The sequence below is a fragment of the Balaenoptera ricei genome, chromosome 1 (genome assembly GCF_028023285.1).
Source record: "Balaenoptera ricei isolate mBalRic1 chromosome 1, mBalRic1.hap2, whole genome shotgun sequence".
NCBI lineage: Eukaryota > Metazoa > Chordata > Mammalia > Artiodactyla > Balaenopteridae > Balaenoptera > Balaenoptera ricei.
In genome coordinates, this window is record NC_082639.1 from 38211535 (window position 1) to 38236746 (window position 25212).

The window sequence follows — 25212 nt, forward strand, 5'->3', positions numbered from 1 at the left end:
TACAACACTTTGGCCTCCCAAATGCTTTCTGTACTGTGAGTTCCAAATCCAAATAACCAGCTGCCTGCCTCTCAGACAACTCCATTTGGGTTCTCACAGGAACCTCAAAACTCATTGGTTCCAACCCTGAACTCCCCTCATGTACTTCCTATTTTGGTGAATTACACATCCCTTAGTCACTAATACCAGAAATCTAGGAATAATCTTTGGCTTCTCCCACACCTGCCAGATCTGGTCAGGCACCAAGTCCTCAGCATTTCTATTAACTCCCCCTCCTTTCGTGCCATTGCTCTGGTTCAGGCCTTCACCATCTTTTAACCTGATGACCACAAAGACGCAGTCAGTCACCTGCAACATGCAGGCTGGTCTTCCTGCCAATGGTCTTGTTCTGCCTTCAACTTAGTCTCAGACTGCTGCCGTTGGTTTTCAGTTTAACAAATATTCCATGGGCACCACTATGTACTCTCAGGCACCATAAAACCTGCTGGAGCTATCAGAGAAAATAAGCCACCACCCTTACTCTCAACAAGCTCAAAATTCAGTGAGTGCGACTTTCAGTAAATGTTACACTAGGGATCAGGATAGATGCTGTAGGGCTGGGGATAAAAAGTCCCTAAACCAGTCTAGGGAATCAGGGAAAATTTTCCAGTAAGTTGTATCTAAACCGAGTCCTAAAGGATGAGCCGGGGTCAACAATTTTGGAGGACGGAGAAAGAACGCAGAAGAGAGAAGGTTCAGCTTGGTGCCGTTAGTGGGAACAGCAAGTAATTCCATATGGCAGGACTGCCAAGTTTGAGGGCGTAAAAGCAGACATGTCAGAGATTATTAGAGAAGAAAAGACGTCTCGGCTCACTGATGCACTTGGCGGTATTAGGTAGATTTACCGTTCAATTTCCTTTTCATTCCCTTCTTTCCGAAATCGCTCAATATATTCTTTGCTATGTTGCTCTTGTGTATGACACTGCTCTTCAAATATTTTAATTGTTTCATTAAAAGCTTCAATTGCAGTCCTCTTCATCTGTATTTCCTATAAAAGAACACACACACTTCATTATCTTTGTATTTTTTGTAACCTTAGGCTTAAAACAAATCTTACAATTCTTGTTACGATTCCATATAATATCAAATTAAGGGGACCAAAACAAACCCTTCTACCCATATTACTTGTATATAAAATATATCATTCAAACCCTAAAATAAAAGAAAAATAACTATTACCTGAAATATAGCTGAGAAACACAGAAAGGCCCTCTGAGTTGCTAAGAGAGATTAACCCTGAACATCTTGAAGACAAGGATAAAGTTCTGCCTTTGTAACTAATGTAGTGCTGACCCCCAAAAGGTGCTGAACGAGTGAAGAGACAGAGCAGAGGAGTTCATGCACCAACATGCAAAGCCTTATTTCCAGAAGAGCCCTATAGAGTCTACTTATACTTACTTTCATTTCTAAAGCATGGCGTTTTCTAAACAGATTCATTAGTAGATTAATCTGATTAGAAGCAGAAAATGCAAAGGGGAAGAATAGCTGCTAAAATGAGATGCAGAATACAATGAAAAGCTAAAAACTCCACAAAACAGAAGCCCAGGAGGCTAAGCCATTCACACTAGGGTAAGTGGTCCTCCGCATTCCAATGAGCTCTGAATGTATTTGTACACTTTAGCTTCTGAATCATGATTCTCCTAAAATCTTCAGAGAGGGTTAAATTTTGCTCAATTTACTTTAGAAAATCAAGAAATATGTGTAAAGGTCTAGAAAGATTGCAATCCTGAATGTTTACAATTTTAAAAGTTTTGGTGCTTATGGGATAATTCAACTATTTAGCACTGATTAATTTCAACAAATGATTATTGAGAATCCACTGTTTAGAAAGTACCACCTGGTGTTAAAGAGATTCATAAAACATGGGGCCTGCACTCCAGGATTCAGATTATACAGGCAAAATAGATTTCTGAACTCTTATAAGGTTTTGTTTCATGTCATGATAGAGGCAATAAAGTGGGGCAATAAAGTTACTTACTGCTTTACAGAGACTTCATGGACGAGGCAACATCTGAGCTAGGTCTTAACTGAGAAGAAAATTCAGCATTGCACATAGAAGGCATGGCATGACATATACATGAAATAACAGTGGATGTTAGGGATCAGCAATTGCTCGGTAGGGCTGGAACATAAGGGGATTAGCAGATATGGGACACTAGAATCTTGTGATGTTTCATACAGCTGAGGTTATATCATACATATCTCAAATAGTATTGTAAACTTATTGCAATGCCCATATCTAAATATCTAGCTATAAATTCTACAACTCTCAAATTATAGTCTTGGCTCCCTTGCAAGGTTAGAAATTACCTATTAAAATTCCTGGCCCTGTATCTTCAAAGTAAACACCAAAAATTTGACTTCACTGACACTGTTGTGTGTGTTGGTAGGTAGGGCAGCAAAGGAAAAGTATTTGGTGCCGCTGCCAAAGCAGCAGCTCCCCCACAAACATCGCCATTATACCTATCACCGAAACTGTAAACCTACCTTTATTTATACCTGCTCTCCTTTCTCTTCTCTTTTACCTACATGTGCTCTGGGTCTCACCTCCTTTTCCTTTCTCAGGCACTTCATCTCATCACATCAACTAGCCCCTCTTACAGCATTCACTCTCCCAGTTTAAGGTTCCTTCTCAACGGCATACACACAAGTTCTAGTAACACCACTTTGAAAAAAAAAAAAAGTTACTTAACCCTAATTTCTCTTCCAGTCACAGTTAAGCTTCTTAAAAAAGTTGTTTATATGGGTTCTCTCTCTTTCCTCATCTCTCATTCATACTGCAACTCGCCCTATTCTGGCTTCTGTACTCACCATTCCACAGAGACTGCTCTTTCCAAGGTCACCAATGATCTCATTGCTGAATTCCTGTCTCTAACCCCAAACCATCGCTAAATCCTATCACTTTGCCTCCTAATTATATGTAATCCAGATGCCAAATATCCCCACATACAGCCTATTCTCACCCTGTGCCAACTCTGACTCAGGATACACCATCTCTTCCCATTCTCTGGGAAGAATTCGATTACATCAAAGCAATCTAGATTTTATCTAAGATTTCACAGAAAAAAACAGAGAAGGTCTATAACACTTAGAAACACTATAACACAAACAGAGGTCAATTCTTTAATCTCCTTTTAACACTCATTGTCCCAGCACATCTCCTAAACTGCTAATCACTGGATCCCTTTGGATCCCTCCCTCTCTTCCCCTACCTCCCAAATCGTTAAGCCTCCAAGGCTCTTCTGGGCTCAGCCCCATCTCAGGTCTTGCTCTCAATTCTCACACAGAGGAATTAGCCCTCTTCTAGCGTTGACCTCATGGCTTTTTTGGTTGCTTCCATCCACCCCCATTCCCAGCTCCCCAACCAGGGATTCCAATTCCAGAACCCAGTCTCTTATCAGCTGCTCAGAACTCATATTCTGCTGTTAAAGCCCCCATATTACTGGGCATGTGTGCAGCATGTGGAGCTTTCTCTGCTTTCTCCAGTCATGACAAGAAAGCAGAAATGCAGCTCTACACAAACCAAAGCCATATGCAATAGTGGCCATTTCTTCTAGCCTCCATTCACAGGAGGGTTAGCCCTCCCCAAGATTCCAGTCCATACCATGAGTCTGACTTCACACCCTTGACAAGGGTGGAGTGCTTTGGTTCATTATCTTGCATAAATTCATTCAACAAATAATTGAACACTAACTATATGCCAGGCATTATTTGAAGCATTTGGGATATGTAAGTAAACAAACTTAAAGATTTCTGCCCTCCTGGAACTTATAGTTTAGGGGGTTATACAGACAATAAATAATAGAACAAGTAAATAAATTACATAGTTTGTTAGAAGGTAAGAAGTATTACGGAAAAAGAAAAGTAGAGTGGGAAAGGAGAAGTGAAATGTGAGCTGGAATTTCAAATAAAGTTGTCAAGTGAGCCTCGCTGAGAATGACAACATTTGAGCAAAGCCTTGAAGGAGGTGAGGTGGTTAGCCAGGTGACTATCTAGGGGGAAAGTGTTTCAGGCAAGGAAATGGCTGGTGCAAAGACTCAAAGATAGGCAGCAGGTCTAGTATATTCGAGGAGCCACAAGGAGGCTAGTGTGGCTGGAGTACAGTGGGGAAGAGAGTTATAAGAAATGAGGTCAGAGAGGAAGAGGGACACAGATCATACTGGCATTGTAGAGAGAACTCTGGCTTTCACTCTATGTAAAACGTGGAACCAGAGGTGGGTCTCAAACAAAGGAGTGCTATGATCTTACCTATGTTTTACAAGTATCACCTAGCTGCTATGTTGAGAACTGACCAGGGCAAGGGGAGTATAGATAAGGGCAAGAAGACCAGTTGGGAGGTTTCTGTGATAAATGACTGATAGTGGCTTAGATCAAGGTATTAGCAATGGATGTGGTGAGAAGGAGTAGGATTCTGGGTATATTCTAAAGGTAAAGTCAACAGGAATGCCTGATGGACTGGATGTAACATGTAAAAGAAAGAGACTTCAGGACTTTTGACCTGAGTAAGAAGAATATTATAACTCTCAACTCAGATGGGGAAAGCAAAGGGTAAAACAGCCTTGACGTGGAATATCAGAGTTCAATTTTGGATATGTTAAGCTTGAGATATCTACTTAAACATCCAAGTGGGGCTGTTGAATAGGCAGTTGAATATATGAGTCTAGAGTTAAAAGAAGTCAGAAGAACCAGAGATAGAAGTTTGGGAGTTACTGACATATAGGTGGTATGTAAAGGCATGAGACTCTTTGAGATCACACCAGAGATTGAATGACTCTCTAGAAAGGAGAAAAGAACCATGGTCAAAGAGGAGAAATCAGCAAAGAAGACTGAGAAGGAACTACCAGGGAGGTCAAGCTCTCAGCTGTCTCTGCTTATTTCCAGATCCAAAAGTTCCATTTATGATTATTTATTATGGGTTTCTCTTCCACCTCTGATCTATAGAAATATTCACATTGTTTTTGCATACAGCCATGGGCTTTTAATGTTTATCATTTTTTAGCATGAGATATAACATAACAGTAAAGTACATAAAAAATACGCAGCTTAACAAGTTATTATAAAATGAACATCCACTAACAGCACCCCAGAAATTCCCTGTGTATGCTTTCTGGATCACAACTCCCTGCCTTTTCCCACTCCACCTTCCCTGCCTTGGTGATAACATTATCCTGCTCTTTATGATGATCATTTCCTTGTTATTCTTTATGGTTTTACCACTTTATGCTCACAGCCAAAATTTAAAAGTTAACATTTGCTTGGTTTTGTACCTTATAGAATACACTCATATTATATATATATTCTTTTGAATCTTTTACTCAGTGTTTTTGTGAGATTAAACATAGTGTTATACGTTGCCCTTTAAATAAATATACACACACAATTATAGTAACCCATCACTGTTTTATTTGATGCAGAGGAAAGGGATTAAAGTATGCTATTTTGACTAATGCACATTATATTTAACAAATATTGTCAGAATACTTTGCACTTTTACAAAATAGGGCCTCATCTCTCCCTCTGTATTTCTAGAGTCAAATATAGTTTCATACCTAGACTAGGTATTCAATAAATGTTTTTGGATGGTTGTGCTAACCTTTTATACCTGATTCTCCCTCCCTCTCTCTCTCTCTCTCTCTGACAAACACACACTCACACTCAAATATAGCTGTAGTTGCCAGTATCTGCATCTTATAGATGGGAACTTGAAGCATGGACAAGTGATGTCTCTCACGGGACATCACTAGTTTTTAACATAACCAGGATTAGAAAATAAATCTCCTAAATTCCAATTCAGTTCATTTTATATTTTTTAAAAAGGTAATACATGTACAGAGAAAAAAGTAAATCAAACAATATAAAAGAATAGTAAAGATTAAGTTCCCTACTCCTGCACCCTCATTGCCTTAATTATCTTCCCCAGAGAGTATATCAGTTTTTGACCAGAGATATTCTGAGTACATATAAATATATAACACCTTCCAAATTCTTTTTTTAACCATAAATGACAGTATACCACATATATTTTTCTTTTTTTAAATAATTAATTTATTTATTTGGCTGCATCAGGTCTTAGTTGCCAGCGGGATCTTCATTGCAGCATGTGGGATCTTCCGTTGCAGCGCACAGGCTTCTCTCTACCACATATATTTTTCTGTACCTCACTTTTTTTTTTTTTTACTTAATATGTCTTAGAAACCACTCAAAATCAGTAAATGTAGACTGCCTTATTCTTTTTGATGGTTATAGAATAATTTCATTTCACTTTGGGTTTTTTTTGGGTTTTTTTTAACATCTTTATTGGAGTATAATTGCTTTACAATGGTGTGTTAGTTTCTGCTTTATAGCAAAGTGAATCAGCTATACATGTACATATGTCCCCATATCTCTTCCCTCTTGCATCTCCCTCCCTCCCACCCTCCCTATCCCACCCCTCTAGGTGGTCACAAAGCACCAAGCTGATCTCCCTGTGCTATGCAGCTGCTTCCCACTAGCTATCTATTTTATGTTTGGTAGTGTTCATTTTGTTTTAAAAAGAGGAAATGCCATTTTTCTTATAGAATAATACATGCATATTATTATTTTTATTATTTCCTTCTTTCTATTTTAACTGTATTTTCCCCAAATCTCTCTAATTCTATCCCCAAAACATCCCAGCATATTGTTATAAAGTCTTCTCCCTTCAGGTGAGTAGGTACACCCACAGCTGAAATCATGTATACACAATTCTAAATGCTGTCTCCTTTACCTGAAACTACATCATTAGCATTTCTCAGGTCATCAGGAATTCCTAAGAAGCACTTAATAACAGCAGTTGCCTCTGGGGAATGAGGACTTTTACTTTGTGTGATATAATTCATAGAATTCAGCAACATTTATATTGAATTTAACATACATATTTATATAACTTTTTCACTTTTTAAAAATCAAGAAGTTTAAAAATAATTTCTGAAAACTATTCTAATAGCTGTATAACCTTCTATTATATGTATGATAATTTCACCATCCCCTTATGTTGACCACATATGTTGATTCCTCAGTAACTTTTTCCCCATTCTAACTCAAACACTAGCCTCATCACAGATAATGCACCTAGAAGAGGTAAAGGAATACAGAAAAGCTGAAATCTGCAGTGTAAAAAAAGTATACACACACAGGCACACCACAGACAGAACACAAGTATCAGAAAAGGGAAAAAAAGTTATTAAAATCATTCTGAATAACTAATTAACTAATAAAAGAAAACCTGAAAATAAAATGAAATCAAACATCTCACATAGAAAAATGGACCATTACGGCAATTCTGGCCACTGTAATCCCACACCTTTCCCCAATCAGCACTATATCTCATACCTAACCTATAATCCTCACAGGCCAATATCCCCTAATAAACTCCTCCAGTCCTGAGGTTCCTGGTGCAGTCTCTACCTTTACACTGCCCACCACAGACACTAGCTTAGAAATAAGATCAAGGGCTTTGGGGCTGAGAAATCAAGAACATTAATTCTAGGGTCAAAACAAGGTACCATGAAGCACAGTAATACTGGAATACCCTTCACAGTTAACAATTATAAACTATAGACAAAGATATAAAAAAACAAGTATTTCACATTATAGTCAAACTGTCAAAACACAATGAGAGAATTTTGAAAGCAGCAAGAGAGAAGCAACCTGTCATATACAAATGACCCCCAATAAAATTAATAGCTGATTTCTCATCTGAAACATAGAGGCCAGAAGGCAGTGGGTAGGCATATTTAAAGCCCTGAAAGAAAAAAAAAAACTGTCAACCAAGAATTCTATAACCAGCAGTACTGTCCTTCAAGAATGAAGGAGGAGAAATTAAGATATGCCCAGATAAACAAAAGTTGAAGGAGTCTGTTACCACTAGACCTGCCCTACAAGAAATGCTCAAGAGACTCCTTCAGGGTGAAATGAAAGGACACTAGACAGTAACTCAAAGCTACATGAAGAGGGACTTCCCTGATGGTCCAGTGGCTAAGACTCCGAGTTCCCAGTGCAGGGAGCCCAGGTTTGATCCCTGGTCAGGGAACTAGATCCCATGTGCTGCAACTAAGATCCCACATGCGGCAACGAAGATCCCGCATGCCGCAACTAAGACCTGGTGCAGCCAAATAAATATTAAAAAAAAAAAAAAGCTACATGAAGAAATAAAGAATACTGGTAAAGGTAACTGGATAAGTAAATATAAAAGTCTATATGATTTAAAGGACAAATGCATAAAACAATAATTATAAATCTATGCTAATTGGCAATGTATAAAAATGTAATCAGTGGCAGTAACAATATAAAGGGGGAGGAATAAAGATGTACAGGAGCACAGTGTTTATACCCTATTGAAAACTTATTCAATAATAAGTTGGTTATTATTCAAACGAGTTTATTTGATATTAAAAGATATTAATATGAAAAAGAATATGTATGTATATGTATAACTGAATCACTTTGCTGTACACCAGAAACTAACACAACATTGTAAATCAGGGATACTTCAATTAAAAACAAAAAGATATTAAGACAGCTTAAACAACAAGGTCCTACTGTATAGCACAGGGAACTATATTCAATATCTTGTAATAACCTATAATGGAAAAGAATCTGAAAAATAATTTATATATATAAATATATATATTTAAGAATTTTTATATGTAAATCAACTATACATCAATAAAAAATAAAAATAAATTTAAAACTTTTTTAAATTAAAAAAAGATATTAAGACAGCTAAAGATTGTCAGGTGAATTATAGAAAATTATAAAATTATAGAAAATCTGATATAACTATAATACTTATTGCATACTTATTGGCCTGAACAACAAAAATATACTAACCTGGGATGTTCTGGTATATTCTTCATATAGCCTGTCATACTCTTTACTCTTTTCCTGATACTGAGAGTGATACTCTTGCAGTTTTTTACCTACTGCATCAATGTTATCTTCTTTTACCAACTGATCCTATACAGGTAAACAAAAGAAATAAAGAATAGGAAACATAAACAGAAGTATTTTTATATAAAGTTAATAAACACATGCAACAAAGCTATTAAGGAATAGTGGCCACAAAATAAGTTCTAAAAATATCTTAAGTCTTAAGTAGGAAATTTTAAACGTCTAGATTTCTTTTTTTTTTCTAACTGATAAGCCTGGTAAGTTAGAATCAAATGATGTTGTTAAATAATGACTTGCCGATTAGCTATCAAGAGCTTCTGTAATCATGGGGCTTCCCTGGCGGTCCAGTGGTTAAGACTCCACACTTCCACTGAAGGGGGCACGGGTTTGATCCCTGGTGGGGGAACTAAGATCCTGCATGCTGCGCGGCACGGCCAAAAAAAAAATTGTGTAATCATACCTGTTGGTATCTGGACACTGGGTACATCAGCTTCACATCAAGTTTGGGATTGTACTGAGCAAGAGATTCATGATGATAGTGGCTAATGAGCTCCACCACAGAATTAAATGTCAGAGGATCAGAAAAGCCATATTTACCATCTCGATGATAGATCTTTATTAGCTTATTATTGCCTCCCTTCCTGTGAACAACAAGACAACAACTGTAGATTTTTTTCCCAAAAAATTCTATTGAAGTACTACTTTCACATGGAGATATGAAAGCTTGGTGTCACATTATAAACAAGTTTTTACTATGTTAATGAAACTGGAATGGGTAAAAAGGCACATGTTATGTGTGTAGAAGTATACATAATATCATATTCTTTTACAACTATTTCTTTTGTCTATAAAATATCTTGGCTACTAAAGGTCAGCATACTTACACAGCTTCCAGTATCAACAAATTTAGCAAAAATAATCACTAAAAAAAAAAACAAAACAAGTAAATTGTATCTTTTGTTTATTTTCTGAATGAATTTTTTAAATTAAGTTCTATATCAGGAAGAACAGGGACAATCTCTTTGGGATCTAAAGATACGTGGTTGTGTGTCTGTGGAGGGAAGCAGAAGCAATCTCTACATCAAGGGGGATGATAACCATTTGTCACACATACACCAACACAGCACTCAAGGTTTTATTGTTAATGCACAAACATAATTAAGCTCCTTGAATGATTTATAACTCAGTAATTAATCTAGCACCTTACATTATTTTGTCTTTTATATTTGCTTATAATTCTTGGAAATGACTATTTATTTAAGCTATCACAATATGTAAATGATTCAACTGTCATTCAACTGTTTTACAAAGTACAGCTTTTGAAGAGTCATTTATATTAGATGGATGTAATCTGATGCTTGAATAGTTTAGACCACTTTTGCTTACTGAATCATATCCAATGGTCCCTTAAAAGATCATTTATAACCAAAGCTTAAAATGGCAATGTTTTACAAGCCCCATAAGGTATAATCTAAAACCAGAGCAGATTTATTCATTATATCATAGCAAAATACTGCACCATTCCCACTCAACTGTTCTTATAGCAGAATGCAGACTTAATGGGGAAAAAATATGCTTCTGTATCTCTTTATGCCATGCCATTACACATGATAAATGAACCACTGGGATTTGTGAAAGGTCAAACACAATTGGTTTGAATCTGTGGATTGATTTAAATTTAATGCTCAGAAGGTGAGTATTTAGATGGATGAAGAACTATTCCTGTAAAATGTACATTAGAAGGACCACCTAATCATACGCAGTTTCTATAGGTGTATATAACCCACACATATACCCACAGTAAATGCAAGCTGGTCTTTCTGCTAGAGAAAAGCTAAAAAGCACTCATTCATTCAAAAAAACTTATTGAACATCTGCTATGTGCCAGGAACTGTATGAGGCACAGTGGACATAATGATAAGCAGGCCAGATATAGTACATGCTCTCACAGAACTTCCAGTTTAGGAGCATGAGGAATGTATCTCCATCTTTACAAAGAGGATAAAGAATTTTTCATTAAGATAGAACATATAAAATAAACAACTAGATATATCAACTGGTATTAAGTCCTTTGGGAAAAAAATAAAGCAGAATAAAGGGAAGAGATCATTCTGGGGGGTGGAGAGATTGCTATTTTATACATGTTACACAAGGAAAACCACTCTGTTCAGGTGACATTTAGCAGAGTCCTAAATGAAGTGAGGGAGCTAGCACAGCAGATATCTGGGGGAGAAGTTTTCCAGACAGAGGGAACAGCAAGTGCAAAGCCCCTTAGGTAGAAGCAAGCTTGGCATGTTCCAGGCACAGCAATGAGGCCAGTGACGCTGGGGCCGAATGAGCAAAAAGGAGAGTAGTGGGAGACAAAGTAAAAGATATAAAAGGAGCTTAGATCATTTAATAGCCTATGGGGTCATCGTAATGGCTTTGGATTTTGCTGAGTAAGATAGGGAAACACAAGAGGGTCTGAGCAGAATGATATCATCTATTTCGTGTTTTAAAAGGCTCATTCTAGCTGCTAGGTTGAGATGAGACCATTCAAAGTGGGAAGGGGTAGAGTGGACAGATAATCTAAGCAAGACATGATGGTGTCTTGGACAAGGGTAGTAGCAATGGAGACACTGAGAAATGGTGGGATTCTGAATATATGTTGAAGAGAGAGCTGACAGGATATGCTGTGGCCTGGATATGGATATGAGAGAAAGAGACAAGGTAAAGATGATTTCAAGGTTTTTATCTTAAGTAGTCAGAATGGAATTGTCATTTATTGGAGTGAAGAAGGATATATAAAAGGAACATGTTTAAAGAGGAAAAAACATTTTGGTTTTAGACATGTTACATTTGAGATGCCTAGTGAACATCCAAGAGCAGAGGATCCTGCAGCCTATGTGAAGAATCTAAAGTTCAGGAGAAAGTTCTGGGCTAGATGTATAAAATCAGGAATTGTCAGCCTATAGATGTTATTTGAAGATGAACATAGTTGAATAAGAGAAAAGGTCCGAGGTCTAAGTCCTGGGGTACACCAATGTTTAGTGGTCAGGGAGATGACAAAGAACCAGCAAAGGAAACCAAGAGGGGAATTAATGAAGTAAATGGTATCCAAAAAAACAATTTAAAAAAAAAGCATTTCAACAAAGAGGAAATAATCAACTGGGTAAATGATCTTGGGGCTTGGCAAAGTAGAGAATCACTAAGTGATCTTGACAAAATGGTTTCAGTGGAATGGTAAGGATGGAAGCCTGACTGGAATGGATTAAAGAGAATGAAAGAAGAGATAGAAGAAATGCCTATAGAGAACTGTCTTGAGGAATACTGCTGTAAATGGGAGCAGAGAAATAGGGAAATAGCTGGAAAGAGAGAGTCAAGGGAGTATTCTTTATTTACTATTCCTAAGTGAGGGACAGTATAGCATATTTATATACTGATGGGAACGGCTCAGTAGAGAGACAAAAACTGTTGATACAAAAGAAAGGACAAGATAATTCCTAGGGTGATGTCCTTGAGTAGGTTAGAGGGATGGGATGGGATTCAGTCCACAACGGGATCTTGGACAAGGACATGAATGGAACAGGAAAAAGGCAGAGTATTCACATTCATGTTGACAGCTATAGCAACAGGAGCATGATGGAATTATGTCTTCTAACTGCTTCCATGTCCTCAGAGAAACAGGAAGCAGCTTGTTAAAAGGGAAGGAGGTGGGTTGTTGGTCTGAAGAGAAAAAAAAGAATATGTGAAATTATCATCTAGGAAAAGTCAGAGAGCAAATGGATTGCGGAAATGCAAATTCAGCTGGGCAGTGCTAAATGCCCACTTAAGATTGGCAGTCACAAAGTTAATGTGAGACCAATCAGCATGATGTATTTTTCTCCACATTCAGCTGCCCAGGTATAAGCAAAAAATAGATGGAGAGTTGAATTTAACAAGTGTTGGAATATAGGTAGACGACTACTATGAAGGAAGAGAGGAGCAAGTTTGGAGAGAGGATATATTCACAAGGGTAATTTTAACAGTGGACCATGGACTCTAAACAGAGGAGGAGGGAAGTAAAGCCATGAAGGAACTGTGGAATGGTGGATTTTTAATTATGCCTCTCCCTCACTGTAATCTTCTTGAACAGAAGAATCATGCTATTCCTTCTTATATCCTAGCACCTGGCCCAATGCCTGGCATATATCAGATTCCTAAAGATTTGTTAACTATCCAGATTTTCTACAATAAATACTATTTGCTGATTTTTTAAATGGTTACTGAATTGAAAAACCTCTACTTTCTCATCACCTACTCTCTGCAGTCTGACTTCACTCTCATTCCTCTCATTTGAGGGTCACCAAGGACTTTTACCAAATTCAGACTCTGCTCACTTCCTCTATCCCAGGCTCAGATTCTTTGCAGTGACTGAAATTTCCCTACTCCCTTCTTTCCCTCTGTCCCCACTTCCTTCTTAATACTTCATACTCCCATGACCTCTAGGACATTACTCTTTTCTCTCAACCTCTTAGACTGCTCTTTCTCTGCCTCCATCCTGCGGCTAAACACAGTTATTCCCTAAAAAAATTTGCCTTCAGCCTCTACCCATTTTTTCCAGAATAAACTCTTTCTTTAAAATTCCAATTATTCTATATAGATGGTACCTGAATCTTTTTCTGGCCCTATACTCTCTCCTAAGCATTAAACCTAAATTTCTAGCCATAGTCTAGATATATTTTTACCTGGAAGTTCTGAAGCAGCTAAAAATCAACTGCTCCTGGCTCTCCTATTTCTATAAATGGCACATTCATTCTAAGTCCCGCAAGGTCAAACCACAGTCACTTTTAACTCCTCCTCAACCTCATACCTTTTCTATTATCAAATTCTTTTAGCTCTTAGCTCCACATTGCCTCTTACTTTGATTCCTCAACTCCATTCCTAGAGCCACCATCCTAGGTAATAGTTTATTTGATTTTTCAATCATGTCATTTTCCTGCTTAAAACCTTTTATTAATTTTTTTTGCACTTAGAAATAAAGTTCAAATTCCCTACCATGGCTCATCAGGCTCTCTGCATTAGGCTTTTTCCCACTTTCAGCTTCATCTCCTACCACTCTGTGGTTCACACTGGAAGCCAGGCACAGCGGTCTCTGCATTCATTGGATCCACCAAATCTTTCCAAAATCAGTGTCTTTGCATTTTTCTGTTCCCTCTCCCTGGAACACTTTTCTGGCTGGCTCTTTCTAATCCTTCAGTTTTCCAAAGTCATATCTTCAGAGAGGCCCTCCTGAAAACTATGTGAAATTCCCTTTCCTCATATTCTGTTATCAGATAACCTTATGTATTCCCTATATAGCACTTCATACACTGTGAAATTATCTTTTCTTTTTTTTTTTATTGAACTAAGTTGATTTACAATATTGTGTTAGTTTCAGGTGTACAACAAAGTGATTCAGGCTCATTTCTTTTTTCGCTGTGCCTCGCAGCTTGCGGGATCTTAGTTCCCCAACCAGGGATTGAACCCAGGGCCACGCCAAGTCCTAACCACTGGACTGCCAGGGAACTCCCTCATTTCTTTTTTATGTGTTTATTTTGTCTCCCTCTCCCCCACTAATACCCCTTCCCAAATATAAACACTATAGACAAGAGACCATGTCTGGCTTGTCCATCATTTTCTTTTCCTAGAACAATGTGGTCACTCAATAATATTAAATGATTAAAGAATAAATCTAATTCTGGATGATCATTCCCTCTCAATTAATAATAGCCTTCTAACTCTTTACTAGTTTCTATCCTCTTTTATTTTTTTCTATTCAAATAGGGTCTGATCATATAACTTCCCTATTTAAAAAATGAAATGGTTCCCCCGCCTCCCTATGATAATAAACACAAACTCCAAATTTTAGAATTCAAGGCCCTCTTCAACATGATCATTTTCCAACCTTCTATCCCCTACTGCTTTTTCCTCTTTTCAAATGTTACCCTCTAGCCAAATGGGATTGCATCTCACAGAACAGGACTCTAGTTCCTCACCTTCATATCTTTGTTCCTATTGTTACCTAATCCTGCAAACCTCCTCTCCCAACTTTCTACATATCCAAATCTGTTAGGAGATAACTATGAAATATAAGCAAGAAGATGGTGGCTTAGATTTGGATGGTAGAGAAGTGTGAAGAGATTATGGATATAGATTTGGAGGTAGAGTTGGCAGGACTTGTTTAATGATAGATGGGATGTGAGGCTGAGGGAAAGGGAGGAAAAAAAGATTTGTGGCTCTAGTAACTGTAGAGATGGTGGTTCTGCTTCTGAAAAAAGGAAAGACTAGAAGAGAAACAGTCTGGGTAGAGGAGATGCATTAGAAATCAAGAATTCTGCTTTGACTATATTAAAATTAGTATGTCCTCTAGTTATCTAAGTAGCAACTGGATATATGCATCTGGAATTCAGGAGGTCAGAGCTGGAGATAAGGTTTATGAATCATCACCACGAAGCTGTATATTAAAGCCATGGGAGAGGACAAGCTTACCTTGGGAGAATGAATACAGAGGAGAAAAGGAGGCCCAATTCTGAGCCCTGGGATATTGAGCAAAGGAGTTAGGAAGAAAATTAGGAGAGAGTGACGTCACAACAGCCAAGACAATAAACTGTTTCTAAGAAGAAGTGTCTATGACTAATGCTGCTAAGAGGTCAGGTAAGGTAAGAGAGAAGTGGCCATTGGTTTAGCTGTACGTGTAGAGTAGTAGACACAGAAGCCTGACTGGAATGGGAAAAAATTATGTTGAATGAATCACTGTAGAACACTAATTATTCCTCAGCACAACTGAAGTCCTAAGGTATTAATGTCTTTACCAGAAACTGATATAAACCCCAAATTTCTAGCATAAAATATGGGATTATTTTTCCTAAAGATACTAGGTTGGAAAGGCAGCAAAGAGACAGATAAGTCTGGATTTGAACTCATCCTCTGCTACTTACAAGCTAAGTGTTTTTAAGACAAGTTTCTTAACCAAGTTAAGCTTCAGTTACTTCATCTATAAAATGGAAATATTAATAATACCTACCTCATAAGGTTGTTTTGATAAATAGATAGTGAATGTAAAATGCTTAGTACAAGGAAGTTGTTATTGTCACTATTGTTATCATTCTTCTTTTCTTTAGATATTCCTTTTTTTAAAAAAAAAAAAAATCACAAGACTTTATTGCCCTTAGGCTATGTTAATTGTTAAAACTAAATGTGGAAATATCTAATACAGTATTCCTAACCTATTTAAATATACATCCCATCTGGGCTTCCCTGGTGGCGCAGTGGTTAAGAATCCGCCTGCCAATGCAGGGGACAAGAGTTCGAGCCCTGGTCCGGGAAGATCCCACATGCTGCGGAGCAACTAAGCCCGTGTGCCACAACTACTAAGACCGCGCTCTAGAGGCCGCAAGCCACAACTACTGACGCCCGCGTGCCTAGAGCTCATGCTCCACAACAAGAGAAGCCACCGCAATGAGAAGCCTGCGCACCGCAAAGAAGAGTAGCCCCCACTCGCCACAGCTAGAGAACGTCCATGCACAGCAACAAAGATCCAATGCAGCCAAAAATTAATTAAAAATATATCTATAAAAAAAGTTTTTTATAAATATATAACATCCCACCTTTGTAAATATAAATAATGATACATTCACATTATGAGATTCTAATACGCCCACATGGATGGCATGATATAGGCTGAGAATCGCTTTATCTTCTACATATCCTCATCAGCCTAAATTATGTTGAGTTTTACTCTCTGAAGTCTGTATTAAGGAAAACAATAGTTATTGGAGGGGTGGATTCCCAGCACATCATTAATAACCTTAGGCTGTGCCCATGACTTCTCTCCTTCACTCATAAGGTCAACAGTATATTTCTTACTTCATTACATTTAGGGATTTTAAGCCTTTTTGTTTTATTGCTACATAAAAACAAAAACTGTTGGGCTTCCCTGGTGGCACAGTGGTTGAGAATCTGCCTGCCAATGCAGGGGACACGGGTTCGAGCCCTGGTCTGGGAAGATCCCGCATGCCGCGGAACAACTAGGCCCGTGAGCCACAATTACTGAGCCTGCACGTCTGAAGCCTGTGCTCCGCAACGAGAGAGGCTGCGATAGGGAGAGGCCCACGCACCGCGATGAGGAGTGGCCCCTACTTGCCGCAACTAGAGAAAGCCCTCGCACAGAAACGAAGACCCAACACAGCCATAAATAAATAAATAAATAAATAAAAATTTTTTAAATTAAAAAAATTTAAAAAAAATAAAAACTGTTGCCTTTTCAATATTACATTTAAATATTTAAATGTGTAGAAAAAGAACAGTTAGCCAAACTAAAAATTATGTATCTAAATTAAATAAAAATATGAAAATATTTGTATGTAAAGATTTAAATAAAATACAGGAATCTTTGTATACCCATAAATAAATAATCCTAGTAGAACCCTAGCCAAAATGCTGAAAAATACTCACCGCAAAGTCAAAGTGTAATCTCCCTGCATTTTTGTTGAGGCATCTCTGACCAAGAAGGTACCATCTGGCATGTCCCGTAATTTGTCATTTACCTCCTCCCTGAAGAACAGAATTATAGGAAAAATGAAAAAAATGTAAGTGTTGGTTGTTCTTTTCACATATTATCACTAAGACTAGTTGGGAGGTGGGTACGTCTACGGTTATAGAATCATGGGGGCTGCCAGAGGTCATTTAGTTCCTCCCCCTAGGTATTTCTTTCTGTTTTGATTTTTGGTGTTATGCAATCTAAGGAAGGGTATTTGATTTTTAAACTCTTCCAGGTTTCAACTGTCTGTAGGGAATAGTGTTTCCATTAAGCCTTTAGGGCTTCCTTAGGCAGGTATGAACTTGTAGAGTTTCAGAAAAAAACAACAGCTGTTTAGAAAGAAGATTAAGTTTAAGCAACAGTGGCAGCTGGGTCAGATCAGAGTGGGGATAATTTACTCAGTTCACAACCTTTAATATAATATTCTCCAATTTGCATTTATACTGATAACAAATTCCTTCTGCAGAGTTGGTTTAGGGCTTTCAGGAACAACACTAAAAGACTCAAAGAAAATGGCAGGGCATAAAAGAACCTTGAACTATAGAACCACATGGTCTTAAAATATAAATTAAGTAGTATTTAAATATAACAGATCCTTTTATTGTACACTGCTAAAATTTAAATTTTCTGATCAATTTGAATATGAAATATATTAAGTCTTCCTTAAAAAATTAAACAAGGAATTACCATATGACCCAGAAATTCCACTTCTGGGTATACATCCAAAGAACTGAAAGCAGAAACTTGAACAAACATTTATACACCAATGTTCATAGCAACATTATTCACAATAGCCCAAAGCTGTAAACAATCCAAATATTCACCAAAGCCAAATGTCCAGATGAATGAATAAATAAAAATGTGGTATATACATATAATGGAATAATATTCAGCCTTAAAAAGGAAATTCTGACACATGCTACAACATGGATAAACCTTTAAGACATTACGCTAAGTGAAATAAGCCAAACACAAAAGGACAAATGTTATATGATTCCACTTATATGAGGTACCTAGAATAGTCAAATTCATAGAAAGAGAAGGCAGGATGGTGCTTGCCAGGGGCTGGGGAGAACAGGAGGAAAGGGGAGTTAGTGTTTAATTGGTACAGAGCTTCACTTTGGGAAGATGAGAGTTCCAGAGATGGATGGTGGTGATGGTTGAACAATAATGTGAATGTACTTTATGCCACTGAACTGTATATTTAAAGATGGTTAAAATGATAAGGAAAAAAAAAAAGAAATGAGTGCTACTTTGTAATGGGAGAGAACAGACAAGAGAAAGAGAAGGACAAGCATATTGAGCAATATAGAAGCAACCTGGAATCTGACTTGGCAGAAATGGATAGGAATTTTTAAAAACAAGAAAATACAATGTTCAAATTTTAAAATATATATACATATATATTTTTTCCTTCTGTAAGTTCAAAGCTTTCCAAAACCACATTTTACCCAAAAAGCAAATCTATCCTAGAGTCCTGTTTCTCAAAAGGAGGTGTGTGAAGGGTGCATAAAAATCACCTGGGGAGGTTATAAATGCAGATTCCTGGACCCTACCCCATGATGCTTGTGCATGCAAAGATTGTGGAACCATTGCCTTAGAAACAGAAAAGTAAGGAAAATTAAGTACAGATAAATATCTTTTATCCTAAAACACATACACCTAACCTAAATGTATAGGTTTCATTTATTCAGAAGTCTATCCTAATACAGTATTAAAAGTAATAATCACAGCCATAATTGAAAGATTTTCTTGTCACTTTTTTTGTGGGAAGAAAAGCATTTAGAAAATTTGAAAGGTTCTCCTAAATAATTTTTTAAATGGTAATCTTTAAATGACAACTTGTGGGGCATTAAAAATGTTTTATTTTAACTCTTAATCTCAAAATTATTTTTCTAAACTTCATTCAATTATAGTACCCTTCTAGTTACCTTGAAATATCTCCCCAGTACCATTCTGCATCCTGAAGAGAAACAGAACCGTCCTTCATTCCATTTGTAATGGCTGAAGTCATTGGCTTCGGTGGCTTTGGTGGAAGAGCTAGAAGAGAAATGAATATTATTATTTTGTAGATGTAAATTATTATTTGTTTTCTAATTTCCTCAGTCAAACACAGCTCATTAACCAATGTACATTATGATTCAAATAATTATAAATCAAATTAAGAGTTATTTTATGTTAAATGTTAAACATTAGCCAAAGAAATAATCCTTTTAGAACTCTACCAATAATTGCCTGAAAAAATGAAATATTTGAGCTATTTGCGTTTTCTTCCTTCTTATAAAATACTAACTTTTCATTGGATTCCTTTCTCCTAGACCAGGGGTGGGGAATAGAGAACGTCTGTGCCACCATTCTTTCAAGGTGGCATTGTGAATGAGCGGCACTCCTTTCCTCCATGCCAGGAATTGGTCTCAAAATCCACGTCATTTTTTCTTTATGCAGTTTTTTTTTTTTGCCCCACCGCGTGGCCTGCGGGGATCTTAGTTCCCCAACCAGTGATTGAAACCGTGACGCCTGCAGTGGAAGCGCGGAGTCTTAACCACTGGACTGCCAAGGAAGTCCCCCAAAATCTGTGTCATTCATGCTTCCAGGTATCCATTACCAGTCCATCAGAGTGAGATGAAGTCTGTCTGTCATCCCTGCCTTAGGCAGAGGAGTGAATGAATTGCATGAATAGACACCACCCAAAATGGTTTTGAAAGCAGTGAGCTGATTCAGCTCAGTTCCCTGGTTCCCAGAAATACCTATTAAATGTCTATCATGTGCAAGAAAGTGCTAAGAAGTGGGGATACAGACTTGAGTAAGCCACCGTCCCTGGCCTTGAAGAGTTTACAGCTTTGTGAAAATGTTTGCCGTGATGTTCGTAATTAGACTGTCCATCTGGAGCATGCCCACTTTTGTCAGGCGCACTGGGGCTCCCTGGCCTTCCTGCCTCTCCAGTCCTGGCCCAATCTGCTCCCTACTTTATGATATACTGACAATTATCATGAACCAGCTCTTCTCTAAATTTGAACATCACATCCTATGGTTTTGGTTTTTTGTTTTTCACAGTATGCTCTTTCTCACTACTTTCCATAGTCTTCTCTGTACTTCATTTTTCAGAAAAGGATGATATGAGATCTGCTTTATTTAAAAATACTGACTAGGCACCACAGCCTCTGTAGCTGAGGGCTCAGTAGCTTGATCCCATGAAAAGGAGGAGCAAGGCCAGGCAAGTGGGTATTGGGAGAGAAGTAAGCTGTTCACGTGTGCATTTATACCTATGCTTTTAACACACTTCCATAAAAAGCATTAATAAAGAAGTGGACATTGAGACACTAGTCCTGACTAAAAATCAGTTGATTCTGCCTTTGTGATAACTATCAAAGGGTATATTTCATTCACATAAGAGTACTTATTTTTCATTTTCTGGTGTTAACTTAAGAACACAATATAAAATACACACCAATTGACACAGACTGACTTCTGCACTTGACATAACCATTTACATCCATTCCTTACAGGAGACAGATTAAGTGTAAAAGATGGTCAATTTTGAGTTGCAAAAGTTGCAGAAATGACTTTGGTAGGGTTGGGTAGTGCTTTGTCAAATGGATGTCATAGTTTATTACTAGTAAAGAGAAGGGAAACGTAGTTTGCATTTCTAAAAAAAAAACTTAATAGGGGCTCTATATTTAGTGGTCATATTAGGAAAAATGATAATCTGTAGAATGAATAGTTATGTTTTGTTACAACTAATACTTTCTTTGTTAAAAAGGTTGTATTGGCCATAAAAAGGAACGAAATTGGGTCATTTGTAGAGACGTGGATGGATCTAGAGACTGTCATACAGAGTGAAGTGAGTCAGAAAGAGAAAAACAAATATCGTATATTAACACATATATGTGGAACCTAGAAAAATGGTACAGATGAACCAGTTTGCAGGGCAGAAATAGAGACACAGATGTACAGAACAAACATATGGACACCAAGGGGGGAAAGTGGTAGGGTGGTGGTGGTGTGATGAATTGGGAGATCAGGATTGACATATACACACTAATACGTATAAAATGGATAACTAATAAGAACCTGCTATATAAAAAAATAAATAAAATTCAAAAATTCAAAAAAAAGGCTAAAAAAAATATATGTATATTTGTACACACACACACAATAAATTAAGTAATTTAAAAAATAATAAAAAGCTTGTATTGGGACTTCCCTGGTGGTGCAGTGGTTAAGAATCCGCCTGCCAATGCAGGGGATACGGGTTTGAGCCCTGGTCCGGGAAGATCCCACATGCTGTGGAGCAACTAAGCCCGTGCACCACAACTGCTGAAGCCCACACACCTAGAGCCCGTGCTCCGCAACAAGAGAAGCCACCACAATGAGAAACCCACGCACCGCAATGAAGAGTAGCCCCTGTTTGCTGCAACTAGAGAAAGCCCACGCGCAGCAACGACGACCCAATGTAGCCATAAATAAATAAATTTATTTTTTTAAAAAGGGTTGTATTGAGTCTTCAATTTCAAGCGTGGCTTAAAATGTAAATATATCACATGATGCACTTAAATACAATGATGCCTTTGAAGCAGTCAAACAGCATTCGTTCTGTGTTTAGAACTACAGAAGAAAATCTCTTCAAATAAAATAGTTCTAAATTAGAAAAAAAATAAACTTTTAATTCTAAACAGATGTCCAAAAAACTTCTCTCTCAAAAGACAACATGAAGCCCCTTCACAAACAATTCAGTCCAAAAGCCATTAAGGGAGAGCTGGTCATGATGGCCAAGAGCTGGTGTCAGAGCCCAAAGCAGGTGAGGGAGGACTATGTCCATGCTTGAGGGCAGCTACACAACAAGGATCTCAGAGCTCCAGCAGGGTGAGGAGGGAATCCTCAAGAGGGCAACTTGGCGTGGGGTGTTGAAGGTGAGTGAAGAAGAAGGGCAGTGGCCTGGGGCCCGGGTGGCACAGAGTGTTGGAGACCAAGCTAACAAGGACATGGTCCTAGGAGGTGGGCATCCCAACACAGTGGGGCAAAGGCAGATTAAGATGCAAAGAGTTTCTAATTGGGCAGGGGATGGGAGGGGGTAGGCAGAATGTAGCAATAACTATGAAAGACTGGGTAATATAGAGAAATGGACCAAATAAGTAAAACTACTATAGATAATAGGAGCTGGGGTTCTCACAGTCTAAAAAGGAAGTTACAAATATGGAAAGGTAGAGAAATAGAATGAACCCTCTGGTTTGGACTGCAACTGCAGCTATTGATGTGAACCCATGGACTTAAACAGATAGATAGATGGATAGATATAAATGTCTGTACTTATAGAAAATACAACTATTCCCTAGCTCTGTCCCCTGAGAGGTCTTGGGATCAGCAAAATCCTAATACACACACCTAGCACCCAGATCTTGGTTTCTAATGCCATTCTCTACTAAAAGGAACCAGGGCTCTTTGGAGAAATGGTTGAGGTGGGGCAGAGCAAGTACCAAATGAACCTGGAACATTATGTTGTGCTAAAAAGTAACCAAGTACTCAAAGAATGAGGGGCCATGACAAAAGAACAAAGAAGCCAGCTTGAAGGGGCTCCCACTACCAAATCTGGGATAACTGGAGCATCAATACAAATAACAATAGTAAGGGAATATAAGCCATTCAACAAAATAGGAATCTATGTGTCCACACAGATAAAAATAAATAAATGAAAAAACTGAAAGATTAATGAGGAGGAAGACATATAATTTCGAAGGCCTTCCCACAAATGCTTATTAATCGCAAAAGTATTGAAAAAGACTTATATAATAGTGGAGAAGCCTGGCAAATACACCTTAATCAAGTAATCAAGGTTACTACCAACAGTAATGGTGAGATCACGGGCCCCCAACAGGATATACCACGAAGGACACAACATCACTTCTGCCAAATACCTGCCATATATGCATAAACTGAATCTAATCATGAGGAAATCAGACAAACCACAGACAAATCATCAGATAAACCACAACTGAAAGACATTCTACAAAATAAGTGGCTTGGTGCTTCCCTGGTGGTGCAGTGGTTAAGAATCCGCCTGCCAATGCAGGGGACACGGTTCGAGCACTGGTCCAGGAAGATCCCACATGCCACGGAGCAACTAAGCCCGTGCACCACACACCTAGAGCCTGTGCTCCGCAACAAGAGAAGCCACCGCAATGAGAAGCCCATGCACCTCAACGAAGAGTAGCCCCCGCTAGCCGCAACTAGAGAAAGCCTGCACGCAGCAACGAAGACCCAACACAGCCAAAAATAAATAAATAAAATAAATAAATTTATTAAAAGAAAAAAAAAGATATTCTCTTAAAAAAAAAAAAAAAAAACTGGCTTGGAATCTTCAAAAATGTTAAGGTCGTGAAAGTCAAGAAAGACTGAGGGACTGTTCCAGATTGAAGAAGACTAGAGAATCATGACAATTAAATACAATGTGTGAGTCTGGACTGGCTCCTTTTGTTATAAAAGACATTACTGGGACAATGGCAAAACCTGAATGGGATCTGAGGATGAGATGGTAGTAATGCATCAATGTTAATTTTCTGATTTTGATAGTTGTATTGTGGTTACGTTGGAGAATGTTCTTATTGGTGGGAAATACACACAAACATGGTCGTCATGGACTATCATGTCGGCAACCTACTCTGAGTGCTTCAAGAAATCAAGTTCTTTGTATCGTACTTGCAACTTTTCTTTAAGTTTTAGATTGTTTCAAAAAAACTTCTTTTTTAATTAACAAAAAAGTTATAGATAATACTGTGGGGAAAGGGGAACGATGTGAATATAGGAATGCAGTTGGTCCCCTATCTCACACCATATATGCAAAAATTAACTCAAAATGGATCAAAGACCTAAATGTTAAGAGCCAAATGATATACCTGACAAAAAACTGTATCTAGAACACATGAAGAACCTTGCAACTTAACAGAAAAAAAAGTGACTAAAATTAAAAATGGGCAAAGGATCTGAACAGACATCTCTCCAAAGAAGATATACAAATGGCCCACAAGCACATGAAAAGATATTCAATATCATTAGGCATCACAGAAATGAAAATCAAACCGCAATGAGATACCACTTCATACCCACTAGGATGACTATAATCAAAGAGTCAGATAATAACAAGTGTTGGTGAGAATGTGGAGAAATTGGAACTTTCATACACTGCTGATGAAAATGTAAAATGATGCAACTGGTTGGAAAACAGTCTAGTAGTTCCTCAAAAGGTTAAACGTACAGTCACCATATAACCCAGCAATTTCAATCCTATCTGTATATTTCAAGAGAAATGGAACATACAACGATACAAAAACTAGTATATAAATGTTCATAGCTGTATTATTTATAATAGCCAAAAAGTGGAAATAACCCAAATGAATAAATAAAATGTTGTGTGTGTGAATACATATACATATAATTAAATATTATATTTAGTATTTAATTATAAATTAAAAGGCAGTAAAAAGGAATAAAACATGCTGTAACATGGATGAACCATGAAAACATTAGACTAAGTGAAAAAACAGTCATGAAAGACCACATATTATATGATTCCATTGTCCAGAACATAAAAATCTATAGAAGACAAAGAAGAATAATGGTTGCCTAGGGTTGAGTTGAAGGGGAAAAGGGAATGACAGTTAATGTATGCAGTTACGTATGCAGGTTTCTTTGGGGGGTAATGAAAATGTTCCAAAATTGCTTGTGGTGAT

The 25212-nt window shown here is 37.6% G+C and overlaps 1 protein-coding gene across 2 annotated transcripts in view; it reads right to left on the minus strand.

Annotated features, from left to right (window-relative positions):
- The window catches only part of PIK3R3 (phosphoinositide-3-kinase regulatory subunit 3), an 86482-nt gene that overhangs the window by 18088 nt on the left and 43182 nt on the right, over positions 1 to 25212 (minus strand). Inside the window, exons 2-6 of one of the 2 annotated variants that reach the window (XM_059921832.1) lie at positions 19420 to 19528; positions 17404 to 17502; positions 9410 to 9590; positions 8890 to 9015; positions 885 to 1027 (exon numbers count right to left, since the gene is read on the minus strand). In XM_059921832.1, the coding sequence (XP_059777815.1) occupies positions 885 to 1027; positions 8890 to 9015; positions 9410 to 9590; positions 17404 to 17502; positions 19420 to 19528 (658 nt within the window). Of the gene's footprint in view, positions 1 to 884; positions 1028 to 8889; positions 9016 to 9409; positions 9591 to 16556; positions 16698 to 17403; positions 17503 to 19419; positions 19529 to 25212 lie in introns of those variants that run through there. The other variant, XM_059921842.1, reaches the window with a different exon arrangement.